The sequence below is a fragment of the Ceratina calcarata genome, unplaced genomic scaffold (assembly GCF_001652005.2).
Source record: "Ceratina calcarata isolate Rehan_Ccalc_2016 unplaced genomic scaffold, ASM165200v1 scaffold501.2, whole genome shotgun sequence".
Classification (NCBI taxonomy): Eukaryota; Metazoa; Arthropoda; class Insecta; order Hymenoptera; family Apidae; genus Ceratina; species Ceratina calcarata.
Window position 1 is genome coordinate 167,954 of NW_017174545.1, and position 21,438 is coordinate 189,391.

The following is a 21,438-nucleotide window of genomic DNA, read 5'->3' on the forward strand; positions in this document are numbered from 1 at the left end:
CCTAACGAGAGATGTACGCAGCCGAAAATGTATGGAAACCGGTTAGAAATTCCCTACGTTCCAGATAGGTAGCACGGCACGCTCGTCGCTGGGCATCTAACAGCGAAATTAGCACGCAATACCGTTTTTTAACCTAGACACAAAAACCGGCGGAAGAATGGTGGACACGCGGTCACGCATTCCCTCTCGAAATTGTCCATCTCGCTCAATCGAGCATGGGGTTTCTTTTCTGAACGGCCATTAACGGGAATTCCAACCGGGACGAACAAGAAAGGTTTTAATCTAACAGCTCTCGTACGTGCGTGTACATACAAGCACTCTCGGCTGTTGGCTACACTCGGCAATACGGAATCGAGCGGCCAATCATAACCGTTTATCGAGCCCGGCTTTATGCTCGCGAGCGAATCCATGGTAATTCGCGTTTCTCGCCGCGAACGAGGCAATAAACGTTGTCCCAGACAGGCGAGAAATTCATCTGCCCGTTTTATTAACACGAACGCCATTCATACGCGCTTTCCCCTTCGTGACGGTATCGTGTTTAATAACGATAATTTATAACAATTCCTGTCGTGCCCCAACTAGACAAATCCGACGTTTCCTGCCTGTAAAATGCGTACGCGAGGCCAAAGTCTTTTGTTCAAGTTCATTTTTTTCAAATCGAGACAAACAAATCTACGCATCGATCGATGGATTACGCATTTTCTGCATTCATACGAAAAGTTTGTAAAAGTGCAATACCAGTGTAAAATGTATTAATTTCTGCTTAAGTACGACTGGGAGCGAATATTATAAATGAGTTAACGAGTTTAGCGAAATGAAGCCAGGTTTGAAAAGAAAAGCAGTTAGTTTCCTTTTAGCTCAGCATTGTAGATTTTGAAGAAAAGAGCATTGTTCTCCAGCGAATTACCCCGTCGCGAGTGTTTTAGCGTCGCGTTTGAAATTGGATGCTTAGCAGCGGGCTGTTATCCGCGAAGGTCGTTACACGCCGCGCTACTGTGTCAAACGGCTAAAATTGCCGCGGCGAACAACGTGAGCATGAAACGGGGGCAACGAGAGAGTCCTCCTATTCTCGAGCCGAGAGACGAGCAACCATTGTGCACCGTGAAATCTCAGACAGCCTGAAACGAGTCCCCCTGAGAGGGTTACGTCCGCCGCTAAATGACAGAGTTCACTCGTTTCAAGCTGTCACTGACACTACAATCATTGACACAATATATAAAGCTGCGTACTCACTCGTATCCTCGTATCACAGTTGTGTACCATTGCTACATACCACGGCGCGTTCATAATCTTAAGTATTGCAATTAGGGTAAGACAATAAAAATTAACGTTTAATAAAAAAATGACAAAAATCTTTCAATACTTTTCCCACTAACCAATATTTAAAATAATGAAATCATTTCTTTTAAAGACCATGTGAGAATGAATTGTGACTGAACTATTTCAATAAACTTCACTAAATGAACAAAATCCTGTACAACATATTTTAATGAAAATAATGGAACTCGGTAGCCAACATTAGGAACGCGGTTTATCTAGAGGGTAACGATCATTAAAACAAACGGCAACGAAACCAGTCACGCCCGATAGGCTAATCGTTACCTTCGATACGACCCGGAATATTAATTAACCGGTGTGATTAATAAAGGGGATGAAGGCAGGCAGCGAGGAGGCAAGCGGGCACGGCTAGTTGAGCGTGGACAGGAGTCGGCGTCTATTGCTCCGCGACCAGGCGCCACAGTTATCGTAATTATTGTAATTGGCGTTTACGAGGGGCCATGAAGAGTCACCGGTTGGTCCCGGTTCTGCTCGGGAGCATCCGAGCGGAGAGGACGACTCGATCTTCCGGTTCTTCGACGATCGAAGGTCGGTCAGAGCCTCGTCGATTACGCCACGGATGCGCCCTGTGTACATCCACTACGCCACTTTGTCCTACCGGGTACTCAATGGTGGGTAAAATGGCCGGTGAACGGTCAAGGAGAATGGTGCATTGTTTGACCAACGGACAAAGTCGACGTCGCACTTTTATTTATTATCGCATCAGGAAATATTGGTCGATGCAAATAGGGGACAAAGATTCACTAAATACAGGGTGTCCCAGAAACTGCGGTACGACAAGTGATGAATATATGAATATATGCAAACAAAAATGAAGAACATTTTTTCATTCGAGGTTTTGTTCTCGAAAAAGAAATGATTTCGACAGTCACGTATCAACCGGAAGTTGCAGAGTATGAAAATCTTTTCTATACAGTAATAATAATTTCGTTGAACGAGACAAGCAACACGGTCAATACATTGAACATTTATTGCATCAATAAAATGAATCCTAATCTCATTGTTATCTATGAAACCATTGTCATACCCACTTATAGGGAGCGAATCGTGACATGGCTCACGTTTAATACATAGTATATAGGAATGATATCTTACGAAGTAATGGTGTACATAAACACGTAATACCTGAATATATTTTTCACTAAAACAGATGTGCGTGTATCAAATGTTTAACTGTGTTGAATTTATGTAACAAGCTAATATTCGTTCGATTCGATTTGTTCGGTTTCGATTGGAACCGGTTGGCTCGGCGCACCGCCTCAATTTACGTGTATACTACTTATGCGACTCGTCAACGAGCTGTCCCGAGAATCCCGGACGAAACGTCGCGTCGCGTCGCGTCTATCAGCGACCGGCGTCGACTTTCCCACACGAGCAGTCTTTTGCATTCCAGAAACGATCGGCTGAACGATCTATGTTTTGCGCGATCGGTAATTGCTTCTGATAAAACGTTGTTTTATCGCGGCTCGCTTCCTATAAGTAGTTTTTTGCGACTGCCGCGCCGGACTGGCTGTTTCCTCCAGCGCGAACCGAGATGACGAGGAATAGAGGAATAAAAGAAAAAACGGAAAGGAAAGATAGGGCGAAAAAGGGAGGACCCGAGCGGGAACGCATTAAAACCGCTCTATGTCGAAAAATCATGCCGAGCGTAACGCGTTTAGCGCGATATAATCTGATGCGGTGATGCAACGCGCCGCGCCGCGCCGCGCCGGTAATATATTAGCGACTCGAAGCCGTGCAGGAACCGGTTCATAAAGCGTTAACAAACTATTTCGAACGCGAAACATAAATTAACCGTCCGTCGCGGACAGGGCTTTCTCCTCGTTGTAACCCCGAATCAGAACCCAAGTCGAAAACCGCAACAATGCTCGCGACCCGATCGAATTAAGGAAGCCGCGTATGAATGCAATTTGAAATTCACATTCGCCACGTCGTAAACTGATTTTTATGCAAAATAAAATATCCGTCACGATCAAATGTATTTTACATAGAAATTTCGCTTATCGTTTAAACATTGCAATATGCACTAAGCCTTTCGATATTTTGCATATTCTAATAGAGTAGATATGCAACACAACGTATTTCATACTTCGAAATAATTCATTCATTATTCTTTTTATATTAAAAAAAAACTCGAGAACTTCGACTTCTCGATTCACGAAGTTCTCTCCTTAAAAAAAAGAAAAAAAGAGGTGATTTCAAGAAGAAACTGTTTCAGTCGCTGGTACAATGTTCGAATCGTTTTCAACGTTCGGATAATTCTCTTGAAAACGAGAGTCTGCTCGATTTATTCGTGCGCCGCGCGGGGATTACTCTAGCGTGGAAAGTCGGTAAGTACTGGTCACAGTTCGATGATCCGGAGGGATCTCTGAATTCCTCGAACGAGCCGTCGAATTAGAACAGCATCCCGTGACAAAAAAAATCGTTTCGACATCGGAGGGTGTCTAATTGGAGTAAAAACTGTCTTCCACCCCTTAATTACCTTCCCAATAATACGTGTAATGTACTAACCCATCGTACGTGTAATGTAATAAAAAATAATCTACTATTCCAACTTGGAGTTGCCTCCGTTGCCTAATTCGCCACGATTTTTGCATCAATCATTATAGGAGAAATGTAGCATTTCATACGACACATTCTACCAATGTTTCTCAACAGTGAATAGATAAAAAGACAGACTGGTGAATTTCGCTGACAATCGGAGATATCGAAGATGAAACTGTCTCCAGGCGTTAGTCCAGTGTGATCAAACGACAGGGCCCGATAAGAATCAAGGAAAATAAACGAGACTGACCGGCAGCCATTTCAAGCGGGCAGGGCTCGCCGTTGGATCGGCGACCGCGTCCTTGCACGCATTCAAATCATCCGGTGTTAAGCAGCGGTGTATACGCGGCTATTGAGACGTGTACCCGGAGGCCGTACCGCGAGGGAAAAGAATAATCGGGCGACGATGTATGGTCCGGATGGACAAAAGGAAGGATCGACGGAGATTCAGATAGAGTCAGATAAATCGGCGTGGAGAGCCGTGAAACCGTCGCGTCGTCCGCGGCCTGAACTTTACTGTCTTTACCGGAGGACGGCTTTATCTCGGCCGATGCATCGGACCACTGTGGAAATGTTTAATTATCGCGTGCTTTTCTCGTCGTCACGACGTTAACTGATGATCTTGCAACCTATCACTTGTGCTTTCGTTCCAAATAAGCAGGTAGTCTTGCGTGACGGAATTAAATAGCGACTACTGCTATTTCTCGCTAAGATTGTAAAATACATATAACAAAAGTGACGACAGTTCATTTCGTTTTTTATGAACGAGCATCATAGCAACCTGTGCTTCTCTTTCCTAACGAGTCAGATCGCATTATCACGTATATTATCAGCAATTACACCCGTGCGAGCGTACAACAAAAATGAATTTCGTTACAGTACTAATTGCTTTGAAAAAGCTGAAAGCGTTGAAAACATCGCACGGATATTTCGCAAACGTTCTCCTCCATTAAATCCATACTGAATTCGCGTATCAGTTGGCAATCGAGCCGTGCGAGCCGAGGTACAAACTGGGGACGACGCAACGACCGATCGTCCTATTTGTACCCGGAATTGGAGATCGAAGCGAGCACGAGCGCGAGCACGGAAGGGTAAGTTGAAGCAGAAGCGTGTTCTCCTCCAGAGGCGTACGAGTATTACGACAAGCGGATCGTCAAAGGCCGTTCGCGGAATCCTCGTGGAAGGACCACGGGGCCCCTTTTACGGTCAGGGAACCCGCGCCGCGTTCGCCGTCCCCGCTAACAATGTTTGTTATAGCAAACGTACGGCGCGGAATGTACGCATTATATCATTACACATTATTACCCATTACATACCTCGTTACACCGTATGTATCGTATATTATGCCCTGGCCAGCGTCCTCAGAAAAACTAAGAGATTTCTCTTTCCCTCTCCATTGGCCCGCGCGTCGCAGTGCTGATGGGACTCCCGGGACCATTACCATGCGCGAGCGGGACCGAGCGCGTAAAGCGTATCTACTTGCATCATCCTGCGTATCACAGTTGCTTGAGTCTTATCATTTATAAGGATAACGTTTACTGATTTCATTAAAACACTTTATGAGAACGAAATACGATTTGTTAAAATGCAAGAATGCATCGATTCAATAAGCTCCAACAAATGAAGAAAAATAATTAATTCTTCTTGACTAATGTTTGTCATATTTCAATGAATGGTCGAAGGAACTTCTGTTATGCCAAATTTCAATACTTTAGGACTATCTGCACAACTGTGGATAATGATTCTTCATCTATTTCTGATTTTAGTTAATTTTTTTAATGGGATGAGACTCGAAGATATTAATAGATCTGTGCCTTATTTTTTCTTAATTACCAATTATAGGAAATCTGTTAATATTTAATGAAACTTAGTTTCATGAAAGTTTAGTTCAATGAAACTTAGTTTCATTAAATATTAACAGATTTCCTATAATTGTTTGAAAATCAGTCGAAGAAGTGAAGCTTACATTAATATTTGTATACATTTTAAGCGAAATGTACTAAATGATTTTTATATGATTTATGCAGCATGATGCAACAGTTGATACGTTACAGAAATATAACACAAGTAGACAAGCGTACGTCTAATTGTATAGTAAATAACGTCAGTAAATTACGCGTATGATGCTTAATGCCGGGATCAGGAGCGAGCCTCGCGAGGCACCTATTCGCCTGGTGACATTTAAGGTTCCCGTGGCACGGCAAGTGATCACTATCATTACAGGGAACGTCGGACGATTGACAATCGTGGATTCTAATGAAACTTTCCGCGTTTATGGTACCCCTGAGGTATATCTCGTCGTATCTGCTGACATTTACGTTACGGGGGTGAAAACAGTAAACGTTTCGATGAATATCCTCGAAAACTATTAGAAAGCCGTGAGCGATCGGTGTGCATCTTCTCCGTACATTAATAGTGACGTGTCCGTACGATAACGACATGAGGAAATAATTTTTACGATTTCGTGATTGAAAGTTAATTGGCGCAGCAGCCATACGCGTTGATAACAGGCGCAGATAAAACATGATAACGACTGAACGACAATAATGACGTACCCTATTAATTATTTTGTGATACCCTGAACGTTGTTTAAAGCATACTATGACTATTGTAAAAATGATGACGCATAAATGATGACGATAATGATGAAGGTTGAGAAAAGTGTACAAAGCTATCTGAAACGATCTGATGACTGATAAAATTTCTCCGAACAGTCACTGGTGCAAAAGCACTATTCACGCGTTTAATCCCCCGTACGGACAAAGAGCTGATTACAAATACGGAATACGAATGGTTCACGGGCCTGTGAAAACCAACAGATCACGGATGTAACCCGGAACATGGTGTTGCGCAACCCGTACCCGAAACCTTCCAACGTAACATTGACTTTTTCAAGTGTAATTGCCGTTCGCGCGCTCCGATTACTAATCGACGCGGCCGGTGAACGTGACACACATTCGATTTTAACCTCGACGCCGCGCGCCGCCGTCGCCGTGCTGCTCGCCACTCGTGCGACTCGCGGGCCATTGTCCGCTCCGGATGTGGAAAATACGTTACTGCATTCGCCTCTCGAAAGTTTAAATCCAACAGCCAGCTACTCTACCATTGATAAATATGTGAACTTCTATTAGACCGAGCAATTCTTTGCGAAAAGCGTGAAGATCGAATTTATTTCAAACGTGGAAGTAAAATAAAGTAGAAGAGCTACTTCAACCCTCTGGCATGTAAAATTGTAAAAAAGAATTGAAAAAAATAGTTTGCAACAGAATGCTATTTTTTACTAACTGCGCATTGAATAATCTTATGTGCGTGTCCATTTCTGAGATCGCGCCGAATGTTCGCGTGAAGCTTGCCGCTCGAGCGTACGCCCGACGTTGGCTTTCGGATCTAGATATTAAGTCAGATAGCGTTTTGAGTAGGTAAGTACGCTACACGGTTTCATTCGTGGCGGAGACATGCTCCGAGCGGTGCGGTGTGTGCACCAGGCAACGTTACGAGAATCCGGATTTGCAAACCAGTTCGGGCCCAGGCCGCGTATTAACAGTTAATAATAGTAACGCGTAATTACGATGTTCTAATATCGGAAGGGATCGCAAAAAAGAAGGGTTGTGCGTAACGCGTCGACCTCGTAGATTTAAAAAAACAAACATAGTCCGTCATGCTGTACGACTTAGTACAATTATCTTATTTTTAATTCATCTAACGGGACATTCGTCATTCGAACGAATTGAACATTTTCATGGCGTAAGTTAGATGAAATTATAGAAAACAGGTGTCGGTAAAAATAAAATTGCGAATATTATATGATAACAAATAAAACAGACACAAATATCTGATAAAATGTTAGAAAAAACAGATACTTCAATGTGTAATAAAAATTTTGAATATCGATGAACGCAATTTCTCACTAGAATTACTAGTAAAGGACAAAGGAAAAGACAAAAAAAACTGGAAATGAAGGGCGACATACGATTCGCGACGTAATTCAACAACTTTTTCCTGTATCATAAACAAATAGAGTGCGTAGTATATTTCGTGGGTGAGGGGCTCTCGAAGGATGCATGACCCTCGAAATCACGTAAACACGTACATACATGTACGTAATAACCTTGGCAAATCTTTCACCGAATGTAATAAAATAATAAATGAATGATATTCAATGATTGTTCAAAATACAACATAATGTATGAAATAGTTATCCTATTTTAATTTCTCAAGTGTTCTTATTTAACATCATATTGCTGCATTGATCAAAATCTATTTAATGGTTTAATATTCTCTGGTACTATGTTGTATTAAAATATGACAATGTTCGCTGTATTATTGCAACAGAAAGCATTCGTATATGTTCATCTTTTAGTAAAGAGTATTTTGATTCATACTCAAGTACCAGGATTAAATCAGAGCTAGCCTTACAATATTAGTTACAATTTCTGTTGCACTGTAACACAGCTTTTCAGCTGACTTCAGATCAGTTTCCGTCCGGATGTACTTAATATTTAAATTGAAACAGGATAGAATGCTAATAACTAAATAGATTTGAAGTAAAACTTTCTACTTTCTTTCGTATAGTCAAGCTCTGAACGGAGTTGCTACAGTCGCCTAGGGGGTTAATCGCGAAAAATTCCGAGAAATCGGGACCAACTGGAAACCAGGGCCCTGCGGGACCCGGCGGGTCCGGCGAGCAGAACAGGTCGCCACGAAAACAATATCCAACTAAAAACTCTCCACTCACCTGCCGCCGTTGCTCCGATCCAGAACGTGGTGAACGACGATCGCCGTGAGGCACGTCCGCTTGCAAACAATTTTTTGTTTTTCCCACTGGTAACTCCACTGTGTTTCACTGTATTATTGTACTATAGGGTACGTACGCGGTACACGTATGTATGTGTTATATATCTAACTCTAAGGGGGTATAGGCGGATACCGGGCGGACGTTCGCGAGCGGAGCGGAGCCGAGTCGAGCCGAGCGAATATCACCGCGCGAGTAAAGTGACCGTTGCGTCCCTCGGCGAGACCGTGAAAACCGATACGGACAGAAATGGTTGACCGGGAAAACCGCGGCGAGAAAAAGATGAAGTAGACGGGTTAACAACTGGCCCTGCTCTGACACAGATCACTGACCAATTCCACTTGAGGACTGACGCGATACTGACTCGACGTCGCATCTGGCGAGGAGCGCGACAACCGGCTTCGCGGCGCTCGGCCAGCTTCGCGCAACTTCGGCGCTTCTCGCCTCGCGAACCTGTGCCCACGAGCGTGCAAGCGTGTACCGTGCTTACGTGCTTCGCCGCGTGTCCCTGTGCGCCCGTGTGCGTGCGGCCATATACACGCTAGGTACAGTACATCAAGGTAAGTAACGTGTACGAAGGTATAGGTACGCCCACGCAATTTAGGCCCCTGACGATAATGAAGAACTCGGCTGTACCTCACGTGAGCGTGTATTATGGTCGCGTTCGCGGAATTCGTTCTGGCGGGGGTGAGAAAACGATAATCAAATCTCTCAATCCTCACGATGCGAGAAAAAAAAGTATGCAAAGAAAATGCGAGAAGACGAAACGGATTATGCGTATCGTACGAACGCCCGATGCCGACTTAAGAATTTCGACTAATGAATTCATAAACTCGATCATCAATTCGGGATTCGACCATAAATCAACTAACGAGTTCAACCGCGAATCATAAATCAATATGAACTTGGAAGATTAATTACTGTAGATACAATTAAGAGATGTTTCTCTGCTGCGCTAGTAGAATCGCCCTCTTAGGGGTCAGACCCAGAAAATTTTTACCCGAGCAAACGTGTACCGATGCCATTTTTCTCGTCCCGAAGTCTACGTTAAAAACGCAGATAAGGATCAATGATTTTCCACCAGGCGAACCATAGATTACAAATTTTTATGCATTTATAAAAAAAGACAGAAGAATGAAAGATAATATAATAACATTTGAATAAAAAGTCTGTGGAAGAACCAGTGCAAACTGCGAGTAATTATTTCGTTCGATATAGTTGTACGGGCTTCAATTTGTAGTGCAATAATACGAAGACCGTTCGTATCGCAACGAGACCAACCGGATCTGATAATTATTACACACCCCCGCATTAATTTGTCGCGTAACGAGGTACATACGTAAGTACGAGTCACGCATATACACGTACATACGTTACTGCGGGCTGTGCGTAATGTACTGCAAACAACCAGTCTACGGGAGAAGTTAAAAAAATAAATCGTCCGCCGTTTTCGAGAAGCTTTAGACACGCATACGCGAATGAGTTAGCCGACGAGAGCAGGCCGAGCGTTGCCCAGGAGGTTTAATTATAAGTAATCTCGCGTCCTCGCTGAATTTAATGTGCACGACCGTGCGGATCGAAGAAACGAGGATTTAAGGTCGTGTTACCGGTCCGTTATGAAAAAGCGACATTACGGCTGATGATACGGACTTTCCGCGCGGCGTTCGCGGACCGATCCCGGATAGAAAGAGAGAAGAAAAAAAAAAAATGAAGGAGACACGAGGAAGGATCCAGACGGGGAACACGCTAAACAGTACATTTGCAATCATGAGGGCTGGCGGATATGTAAATGTACGCGGGGCATTGATCACGCACAGAAGGGGCACCAACGCGCCGCGCGGGTGTTCACGTAAATCCTCGCGAGGTTTTTCCGCCATGGGAATAACGAATGAACGCTAGGATTCCGTCGCGTTGCATACCAGCCGTTTTCGGTTCACGCTCTCCCGCTTTCACAATTAAAACGAGCAGGAACGAACGGCGACAAGGTGGAAAAGCGTTGGGATGTAAGACACGTTCCGCGAATATATCAGACTGCGCAAGCGAAATCCTCTCCGAGTTCGTCGAAACCGGCTTCCTTAATGAGAATCGCATTTTTTGTCCTTAGCCACGATGCTTTAATTGGCCCCCATCCTCGCTTTGCTTTCTCACTCGGTTTTAATGTGCCTTATTTATTTTGCATCGATACCGCGCGCGCCTAAGCTTTATTAACGATCCATCACGGGAAGAATTTACGTTCCGATGGATATACGTCGATTACGCGAACATCGTTTAACACGAAACGAACTCTTGAGCCGAGCGAATGCTCATCCGAAACGCTGATCTACGAACGAAGCAAAAGTATTGGTCGAATCTTAAAAACTTGCGAATGTATACCTGAACAATTGTTCATATTTCAGGAACGTAAATATTTCTATCAAATTATTATACTGGAGGAAGTATTAGAAAAAAGTGAAATTTAAAATATCGAGGACGTCAGTTTTGGTCCGGTAGAACAGAATCATTAAAATACCTGCGTATGTAGTAACAAGTAAAGTACGAATTTGATGCATTCACGAAAAGATTGAATGTGCGTAAAGACGGCACGTACGCAAAATATATGAAACATCAAAAGCTGCAAGCATAACACAAAATGATAGAAGTTACCATTTAAATTTTTTAAACCGACACCAGAAACGTTCTATTTTGCATACAAATCTGCAGCCGAATAATGAAAGAGCAACGAATGAGAAAATAGCTGCGTGCTTATTAGCAAGCACGATAACGAGACGGTAGACTCGCAGAATTTAACCTCGAACTTCCGTCCGCGGTCCGCGAACAGAGAACAACCGCGCGTCTCCGGTTACAGCTCTCGAAATCAGGCCGAACGTGTTTCCCTGCTATACGCTGCAGCCTCCGAACGATCCGCGCTCGTGAGATAATTATGGAAATGAATTTCGATCGTTATGGGGGCGTGGATGCCGGCTCCCCCGTGACACGACCTGGCCTCGGTCAGTCAGACCGCCTACCACATCATTTTCCCCACAATTTTCGTGCCTGCGTGTAAACACAGTGAACGGTATAAAAGCCAGTGAACTCTCTCCCTTACGGAACAACCTTCTCCATAAACAATATTATTGTAATATTTTACGTGACGCTTTTTAGACGACAATGAGAAATCCGGATGGATCAGAAGACGTACAAGAATTTTGTATTTAATGGTGCTTTACAAAATTAATTCATTCTTGCATTTTAATAAATCGCATTTCGTTGCTATAAAGATTTTTAACGGAATCATTTTAAATGATAATTCTTATTGACTGATCCTGTGGAATGAGAATTACTTGCAACAGCGATACGATACGAGGCTACGATACACGCGTTTAGGCTGCTGTCAGGACCACCGCAAGTATTTATGTACTCGGCATCTGCAGCCGAGTCCCCCTTCGATTTCGATATCGTTACGGTCTACGTGTTTTTCAACTACCGGCCGGCACGCGGTTGCTCATACGCCGCGGTGCGTGTGGGTGTGCGTTAAAGCCGTTCCCTGGCTATATCTGATCTTTAGCGTCGTCATTACCGTAATTGCGGTTAATCGTGTTTGCAATTTTCTTTCGTACTCACGTGATCCACGCCGCGTCGCGCCGAGGCCTCCGCCGTTCGTCCTCCTAGCCGGTCAACCGACCGACGGATGGTTATTCATGCTGCCAATTAGAATAGTAATTCCGTTTCATCCTCCGATAAACGCGAACCATCCCTCTCCCGGTGCTCGAGCCGCGTAACATGGCCTTGACATTGTGACCTATAAATCGGAGAAAATTGGAATAGAATATAAATCTTGCAGATATTTTCTGATGAATATTATCGATGCTAGTCGACCTCGAAGTTGCATAATCTATACCTAAACTATTTTACCTTGAAAATATTCTTTTATGATCAATTCTCTAAAAATCATTATTTTTTATTCATTCATATTTCATACCATTTTATGTGGAATGAGAATTACTTGCAACAGCGATACGATACGAGGCTACGATACACGCGTTTAGGCTGCTGTCAGGACCACCGCAAGTATTTATGTACTCGGCATCTGCAGCCGAGTCCCCCTTCGATTTCGATATCGTTACGGTCTACGTGTTTTTCAACTACCGGCCGGCACGCGGTTGCTCATACGCCGCGGTGCGTGTGGGTGTGCGTTAAAGCCGTTCCCTGGCTATATCTGATCTTTAGCGTCGTCATTACCGTAATTGCGGTTAATCGTGTTTGCAATTTTCTTTCGTACTCACGTGATCCACGCCGCGTCGCGCCGAGGCCTCCGCCGTTCGTCCTCCTAGCCGGTCAACCGACCGACGGATGGTTATTCATGCTGCCAATTAGAATAGTAATTCCGTTTCATCCTCCGATAAACGCGAACCATCCCTCTCCCGGTGCTCGAGCCGCGTAACATGGCCTTGACATTGTGACCTATAAATCGGAGAAAATTGGAATAGAATATAAATCTTGCAGATATTTTCTGATGAATATTATCGATGCTAGTCGACCTCGAAGTTGCATAATCTATACCTAAACTATTTTACCATGAAAATATTCTTTTATGATCAATTCTCTAAAAATCATTATTTTTTATTCATTCATATTTCGTACCATTTTATATTTCATTTTTGTTCTATTTCAAAGGATAGGTCAGGAAGAGGTAATTGTTAAATAATATTAGTGTAAATTCGCGATGGATTCGATTCTGATAAAATCTGTTCGGCCTCGCGTTATCACCTGCCAGAGAGACTTGGCACTGGTTCAGTGGCTGCCTAACAGTGTACAACGCCACGGAGAGAAACCTGTTTGTCATGTAGCTCGTTCCCTGGATATATTAACAGCCCTCCGTTGCTCTCGAGTCCGCGGCTTAAAGGAAATCGTGTTTCTCGTTCACCGTTTCCCCCGATAGTGAACAATAAAACTTCCTGTTATCACGCGTGGCGTTGTTCCCCGCGAATTCAACGCGAACCGTCGATGGCCAACTCAATTCCCAATAGATATTAATTAACTTTCTCTCTTATCGATGTTATTCATCACTGACGAGAGAAAGGCTTTAACTGACTACCTCATTCTTTATAATATACCGATTTTAACTAGGAGAAAATATTTGTACATATCGTTTATTTTACCTTCTCAATATTCTCTATGTGGCACAACAAGGTTAATTGTTATCGCAGATCTCGCGACTGCGTAACCGTGTCTCATTTTTCTCAAGATCAAACGAACTACGTTTAACCATAATCTCTTAATCCGAAGGAACTACTAACTATCTATCGTTGCGCAACGATAAATAAGAGATAAAAAATCATATCTTCGTGACAAACATTCAATTGCAACCGGCAGTCCTTTAAAATCATTACATCTACAATAACGATTCCAAATAACAGACCAGACAGACAATCAATTTTTACATAAAAGAACGTTTTACATTACTACAGAACACGTAGAATGAAATCATGAAATATAAATGGGACACTCAGTACAATTTCATGTACTTATAGAAAAAACAGTATCATAGAATATTACTGTTGAAACAGTTTTTTATCGTGCTCTACTGCAGGGCCCCTACCACTACACCAAAGATAACGACCCTCTTTTATTAACAGCCCTTCCTTTCCGTTACTGAGCATGTTAACAAGAGATTTCCCTGTTGCATTCATTCCCCTCTGCCTCCAGGATCAACAAAACAGTATAACATAAAGCGTATACTGTCTGAAAATGTTCAAAGCATAAAAAGTATAATTCCCATTATCAATTTGACCGGATAATATAAATATTAATTTAATTTATCAAATCGATATTGTTTTGCATAAAAAGCCAGTTTGCTTATGGGAAGATTGAAAAACTACAGAAATAATGCAACTAGTTTGATAAGATTTTTTAAAATATGAATATTAGATTTTGCGTCAGGCTAATCATAGCGTCGTCGAAACCAACCTAGCAACATTCTTCGAAGTTGAAAAATATGATTGGTTTAAGATGTTAAGACTTCGACCAACACCATCGCCGAGACCGGCCGAGATCAAAGATCCGGATGTTAAGGACACTTCTGCGGCTAGTATCCAGCAGGAAGGATTAATTAAATGAATATTCGTTTGCCATCGACAGCGACATAGCCGCCTTAACTATCCGTGGCATCGGAAAGAAGAGCAAGACGAGCGCTGAAAGCGATATTTCCGCTTGATCCGATCGAAACGCGCGGCGCGACGTCGTTTGTCACACGCGATCATTTCCTTTTTTACACGCGAGCATTTTAAACGTCATCACAGAGACCCGTTACTATACTCTCGCTGCTTGTCCCAACTTCGCATCATTTTCAACGCGGAAAATGCATGAACGCTCGCAGAGTCGAAGTACAAGTTGTCACACCGCACGATTTAAACTGATTCTTTTAATATTCGAATTTATTTAAAAATATGATTGAAATATACGATTGGTGGAAGAAAATGATTGTATAATAAAAGAATTATTACGCTTGTAACAATTCTGTAAAAAATCACGGTTAAGATTAGATTCAGATTAGAACTAGTTCACAACATATAACTTGAAATGCCAGCACAAAAAATTGTCATTCTAAACCACGATTGAAGCAATTCCTCGGGGAACAAAACATTGAAATTCTATTCGAAACGTCGAAACAACGCAACGTCGAGTTCCAGCCACGAGGAAGTATCGAGCGATTCAACAGGTGGTTACTAGCCACCGAGCAAAATTACTCTGTCGATTCGCGGTTTCGCGCACGCGGAAAATGATAAATGACGATACTCGGTGCAACGCTTGGACCATAGACCGTGCAATACAGACGTCTCTATCCCGAGCTGTCACTAACGAGCTGTCACACACTGAATTCCACAAGACGGTAACACTGACGCGCAGTGTGCCGATTTATATCTACCGCGTCTGTATCCGCATTTATTTATGCTTGGCGCGCGGCATAAATTAAATTGCCGCGTGGCTTCGATTACGTGCTACTGGCATCCCGATTTTTACATAAAGTCATACATGTATGATAGGAATTCGAAAAGTGTTTTAGATAACGAACATTGAAATATGTATTCGCCTTTAAATATTCGCAACAGTTTTATACATCACACGAGCTATTTATAATTTATAAATAAATGCAATTTATATTCTACGTATCATCTGCACTTATTGTTCCTCTTTTTGTTATTGTTGACTTCTTACTTTTCTACTTATTTTTCTTGTTAAGAATTTACTTAACGATGAAACACGCGTTATCATAACGGTCTGTAGTTTTATCGCTGCTGTTATGACACTCTTACAGTTTTTATTTTATTTTACTTCTTGTAATGATCAGAATAACCGAAGGAATTGAGGAAGGAAGAAATTGTTAACTATGTTATTTAAGAATCAATAGCATCGGAGATAAAAAATTTTAAAATTGAGTCGTAACACGTTGCACGAATGCGTATTAAGTATTAAAACGTAACAATCATTTAGTACTTGGCGATGCGCAACGTTTCCTCGAAGAGCACGTACTTCTTGCGACTCGATTAAGGTTTTGTCGAAGTAATCTAGATTGCAACCGGCTAATTCGCTGGTAGCTTCCCTATCCGCGGACAACAAAACGTTCACGTGGCCACTCCGGAAGTTTAATATAAACATTAGGCCGGTTGTTTTGCACTGTTTGCGCCCCCGGGTGCTGCAACCGGCAATTTCATCGACATCCTACACTTAATTAAAGAAAAAGAGCGTGCCGCTCGTGGAGGAAGGTTCCCAGCGCGATTCGATAACGTAAATACCGGCGGCGAGGTCTGTTCCACTCTTTCACTGTCTCTCTCTCTATCGCCCCTTTTTTCCTCCCATTTTTCTTTCGTCGATTCCCTTTCCCCGTCCACGGCGTAAATTGTAACGCTGGAACGTTCAATCGAGCTGAATTATACACTGTTTGCATCTGTTCCAAGGCGACCACGACACGGAGAAGTAAGTAATGGCTCGATTCGCGGCCAGGCGCACTCCTCACCGTGTAGTTTCGCGATAAAGAACGGCCGGCGAACGATCATTGATAAAGCCATTTCAATCAGTGAATCGCCACCGGTAATCAACCGCATACCACCGAGAAAAGTGCAACGTTGCGGATTCTCCGCGACGCGAGACTCTCGATGATCGAGCGAAAAGTAATGATCGAAATTGAGGGATCGCAAATGCGTTTTATTAACAATCGATTCGCTGAGTACCAACATTGTTACTACATGTATCAGTATAACCCATTTGCATCCTTAATACAGTCAGTGCGGAGCCTAGATATTCGACGTAAATCTTGTCTTCCCTGATATATCATCTATAAAGGGTAGGTCAGTATATTCGATTAGGTATCACTACCTTTCGGTAATCTTTATAATGACGTTACCCTTTAACAAAACTAATCCACAGTAAAATTCACAGTACTTTTTATTCGCAGTGATAAGAATCAGGACACAGAATAAGATCCGTGATAAAAATGGTTGAATATCATTTTTATCTTTATCCCATATAGACAAAAATTGATTTCGACTGTTTTGAATAAAATCAAACAGTCGATCAAGCGTCAGGCTTCACAGGCAGCGGAACGGTTGAGCCATTGCCTCAGACCGAACCGGGAATCGTTGCCGTGGATCATTCCGTGCACAATCGCCGCAACACGCGAACGAGCCTCAGACCGAGAAACACCGGAGGAGACCGACCGCTTAAAAACCCTTCGGCGAGTGTTAATTTCGCAGGCAGCCGCGCAATCTGCCACGTAACCGCGCGTAACCACGCGATCCCACTCGCGCTTATGCCGTGCAACCGGCAGCAGCGAGCGGGTTGTCTCGCGTGGCTCTGCTCGCGAGTAACACAGCGTGTACTATACCGCGGCCGCGTTTAAAAATCCTACACCCGGTTAGGTCATCGACGTCCCATCGATCTCTCCCCTGCCCTCGTCCCCTCCCCTGCCGAGTAGACACCATATTGTTGCTGTTCCCGGTTCGCCTGTAATTACTAATTACAGAGGCCGACAGAAGTCACGGCTCCGGAAGCGAGCAGGCCGCCGAGTCCTCCTCTCTTTCCTCCTCGCAGCCAACATTTAATATCCTCCGCGGAATTGTCTAATACAGCCGAGTCATTGATTGGCAGACGGTGGAAAGAAGCAACATAGTTGTATGTGCTGCGTTGGGAACGTTAAATTTCCTGCACGACGCGGCCATTCACGAATTCCACGCAGGGAAAAAGGGAGGAGGGCGAGAGGACTGATAACTCTTCCAGGTTTCATGCTGACGGGATCGACTTCCTCTGGGACGAGCTTCCTGGTGAAAAACCGGCACGAGGAACGTCTGGATCGAGCGCACGACTTCCTCGGTAAGGTTCTCAGGGATTCAACGTGGTAGAACGTAATCCTTTGTTCTTTATTGTGACAACGTTAAAGTGCGTATCCATACCGTATCGTACCTTCGTACCGTATCATCGTATCTCTATGAACGTACAATCGTGGTGATGGACGTTCCAAATCCAAACTTCAAAACGAATCAAAGTTTTTCAAGGTTGCGACACATTCAGTATGATTTATAGTACTTCTTATCCCGTCATTAGACAACCGTGCAAATATGTATAAATCGAAGATATTCATTTACTCATTCATCCTCCGAAAACGTCTCGTTATATGTATACGTATACACACACACTCACACACACACACGGGTAGGCGAGGATGATACGCGATACTTCATACGACTTTATGAAGCCTCGTAAAGTAGTACGAAGGAAACAAATGAATCTTTGAATTACCGAAGGAAATCGTTTTCAGCCGTTCTGGTAATTGCTTTTATCAGATACGCGGGATAAAAAGCCGACCGTTGAATCGGCGCAAAATTGTGTACTAATGAAACGTCCTGCCACGAGGCTCTTTCTCTTTTCGCCACCGCGAGGCAGAACGACGCTGAGCATTTTATCGATATAGCTTAGCGACTGCGAGGAGCTAAGCGCAAGAAGATCGATCGGTGAATAGCCGAGCAAAATGAGTGAATGAGTAACGGGGCAGCGAGGAGCGTGAAGAAGATAATTGAATGAGAAACGCGAGATTTTTCTATCGAGCCACGCGGATGTTGCGCGTCGATCAGACCGAATGAAAGCTACGGACTTCTGGATAAGCTACCGTTGTTCCTTTTTCCTTATTAACACACCCCTTTTTAGTCGGCCGCTCGTAGAACGCGTGATAGACTTCGGATAAGAACCCGAGCTTTCGCTTTAGTACACGCCTTTTAACAAATTTATATAAGACCACCGTGCACAGATCATTTCGCTTTGGGCTATCTTTACCGTGTTACGTGATCCACCGTGATCTCTATGCATTTACTTTCTCCGTCGATGGTTCTAGCAGAGAAAGCTTGATTGAATACCCTCGGAAAATCTGGGCTTATCTTAAAACAACGGTCGGTTTCAAGATCAACGATCGGGCAGAATCGGACAGGCTGACCCCCGTGTAGCCAGCCGAGGATCGTTCCTCTTTTTACAGATTGCATATCGAACCGTGACGTCAACCCGGAAGCGCGATGCCCGCGATAAAAACCCAGGTACATGAATTATCCGACGCGTATAGGAATGAATATCCGAGCTTCGAAACGGAGAAAAGGAAAGCTAAAATAGCGCGTAGTATTATCGACGTTTTGCACCGGGCGTGCACCGCGCAGCGTGACCGTAAAGCTAATGGTTTCTGTCATTATACGAACTACTAATTATCGGGGAGATTGATGGAACGCGCTGACTATTAAGTGGCGGCAAATGATACGTGCCGGGCCGGTTCGGGCCGGGCCTGCTAACGTACAAATTAGAAACGGATGAAATACGGATCGTTAAAGTTAGAAACGTTCATTTCGGTTCGAGCGTAGCCGCGTAACTCCGATAGATAACTCACGCGGTACGTACCGCCCGCGATACGCGCACGGGGCGCGGGTTCCGTCCGCTAATACGAAACGCAGCTTTTATTTAATTAAGTTTGCTTACGTGAGGCCGATTCGATAGCCGAACGGGAACCGCGGTTCTTTTCCGCCGGGCAACACGCACGCGAACTTCCTCCTCCTCGTCCTGGGACCTACTCGCAATTAAGCCTCGTATCGAGATCTAATCGGTCATAGTACCTATGTACGCGAGCTGGTTCGCGATAAATGAACTACGTAACCGGGCCGTTTATCGGTTTTCCGAATGCCCGACGGATTTTCCATCGATACAACGAAAGATTAATTGGTCTCGAAACCGTCTTGTATGCTCGTGGGTAGAACTCACTGAGAATTCGCTGATTTTTTTCTAGATACAACTAGTTTGACTATCGTTCAACATGTACGGTATCTACTTTTACCATAAGGAAACTCCTGCTCGAGTCCACGCCGTCGGTTTTAATCTGATGGTCTTTTATGGCGAAACCACTACCAAGGACACCGTGTCCGTTGATGGAATTTTAGCAGAAATATTGTTAAAACGTTTCCGGGAAGAACGATGCAACGTTTTCAAAAGACAGGTCAATGCCAACGTAGCTCAAAACATTCGGAAACTATTTCGTCATACAGGTGACGAAGATTTATGCGAGGATCACGTTTTATTTACACGCCGGACACGTTCGTCGGATCGTCAGGTTTGAAAGACAGCCGGCATTCGTAGATGATGCGATACGACCGAGAGACTCCTTAAATCGACAAAGCCGTTACATAATGTTCGGCAAACGGTGTACCGTTTGGAGCCACTCGAATGTTTCATCAAAGAACAGACTGTGTCTTCGCTGAGTTAACAACGACTTCGTGTGAAAGTTAAGTACAAAATCTGTGGAACAGGTCTCAGGCTTCGCGAATGTTGGCACACCCCTGAGAATGCATACGATTGAAAAAGGAAAGAGAGGGATTAAGATTTCTTTGATAGTTTTTCGCATTCGTAGAGACGATCGGCTAATTTCAAGGTTCGATAGGTTGCCAACAGACGATCGTCTACGCCTGTGGATTTGAAAAGACCCGTGGCTAGCCGGGTAGATTGATTATCGTTCGATTGAATGGCAATCGTGAGTAACGAGCATACGTCGAAACACGGCAACGTGTAATGTGGCTGTTATATTCGTTACAGAAGCGCGGAAGTTCGTAGAATTCTTCTGCCGCTTAATAATACACTCCGCGGTTGCTGTCTGGATGTGTACGGGACGCGGTTCAAGGATAATCAATTTGTTAGCCACGCTACGAGAGTCATTCTCGATCCGTTACATTCTATACTCGATTAAGCGTCTCCCGAACCCCTTTCACGTGGCGCAAAAAAAAAGCTAAGAAGTAGTCGAAGCCTCCTATGCGACGCCTCTCGATTCATTATCCCTCGGACTTTCAATTTCTGCAGAGAAACTAATTGGACTCGCATAATTTAGGGAGAAACGGTCTTAGAAAATTGACCGGTCTATTTCATATTCGTTTTACGATACTGCGAGCCGAGTGTAATTGGGCCAGCAATGAAATGTATATATTATCTCCATTGTTTAGGGGTCGCTAAACGAGGCTCGGCAATCGCTATGAAATGGAAACGGGAGTGGAAAATTAGTCCGATTGCGGTTCGCCGTTCACCGATATCCGTGGAAGTAACTAAGGTGTAGCCGTAACCGATGAACGAAAGCGTGACAATATGCAGAGAGAGACTAAGGAAAGACACCGCAATTGTTTCCCACAATGGCAACGACGTGTAACGCGATAAATGAGAATAGAAGCTCGCGATTCCGTTCTCCAATCTAGCAACCAGCCACTTTTTCCGGTCGAATT

At 43.7% G+C, this 21,438-nt stretch overlaps 2 protein-coding genes across 4 annotated transcripts in view; one reads left to right on the plus strand and one right to left on the minus strand.

Moving 5' to 3' along the window:
- Positions 1-9,022, minus strand: part of sano (CABIT domain-containing protein serrano) — a 135,266-nt gene extending 126,244 nt beyond the window's left edge. For all 3 annotated transcript variants that reach the window (XM_018029904.2, XM_026816269.1, XM_026816270.1), the window contains exon 1: positions 8,618-9,022. The gene's annotated coding sequence lies outside the window, so the exon portion shown is untranslated. The remainder of the gene's footprint in view (positions 1-8,617) is intronic.
- An 8,786-nt stretch (positions 9,023-17,808) lies between these two features.
- LOC113464737 (uncharacterized) lies at positions 17,809-21,377 on the plus strand. Its single transcript, XM_026816261.1, has 2 exons — positions 17,809-18,019; positions 21,166-21,377. The coding sequence occupies exons 1-2, from the start codon at positions 17,824-17,826 to the stop codon at positions 21,273-21,275; spliced, it is 306 nt and encodes a 101-aa protein (XP_026672062.1). The 5' UTR covers positions 17,809-17,823; the 3' UTR covers positions 21,276-21,377.
- The last annotated feature ends 61 nt before the right edge of the window (positions 21,378-21,438 follow it).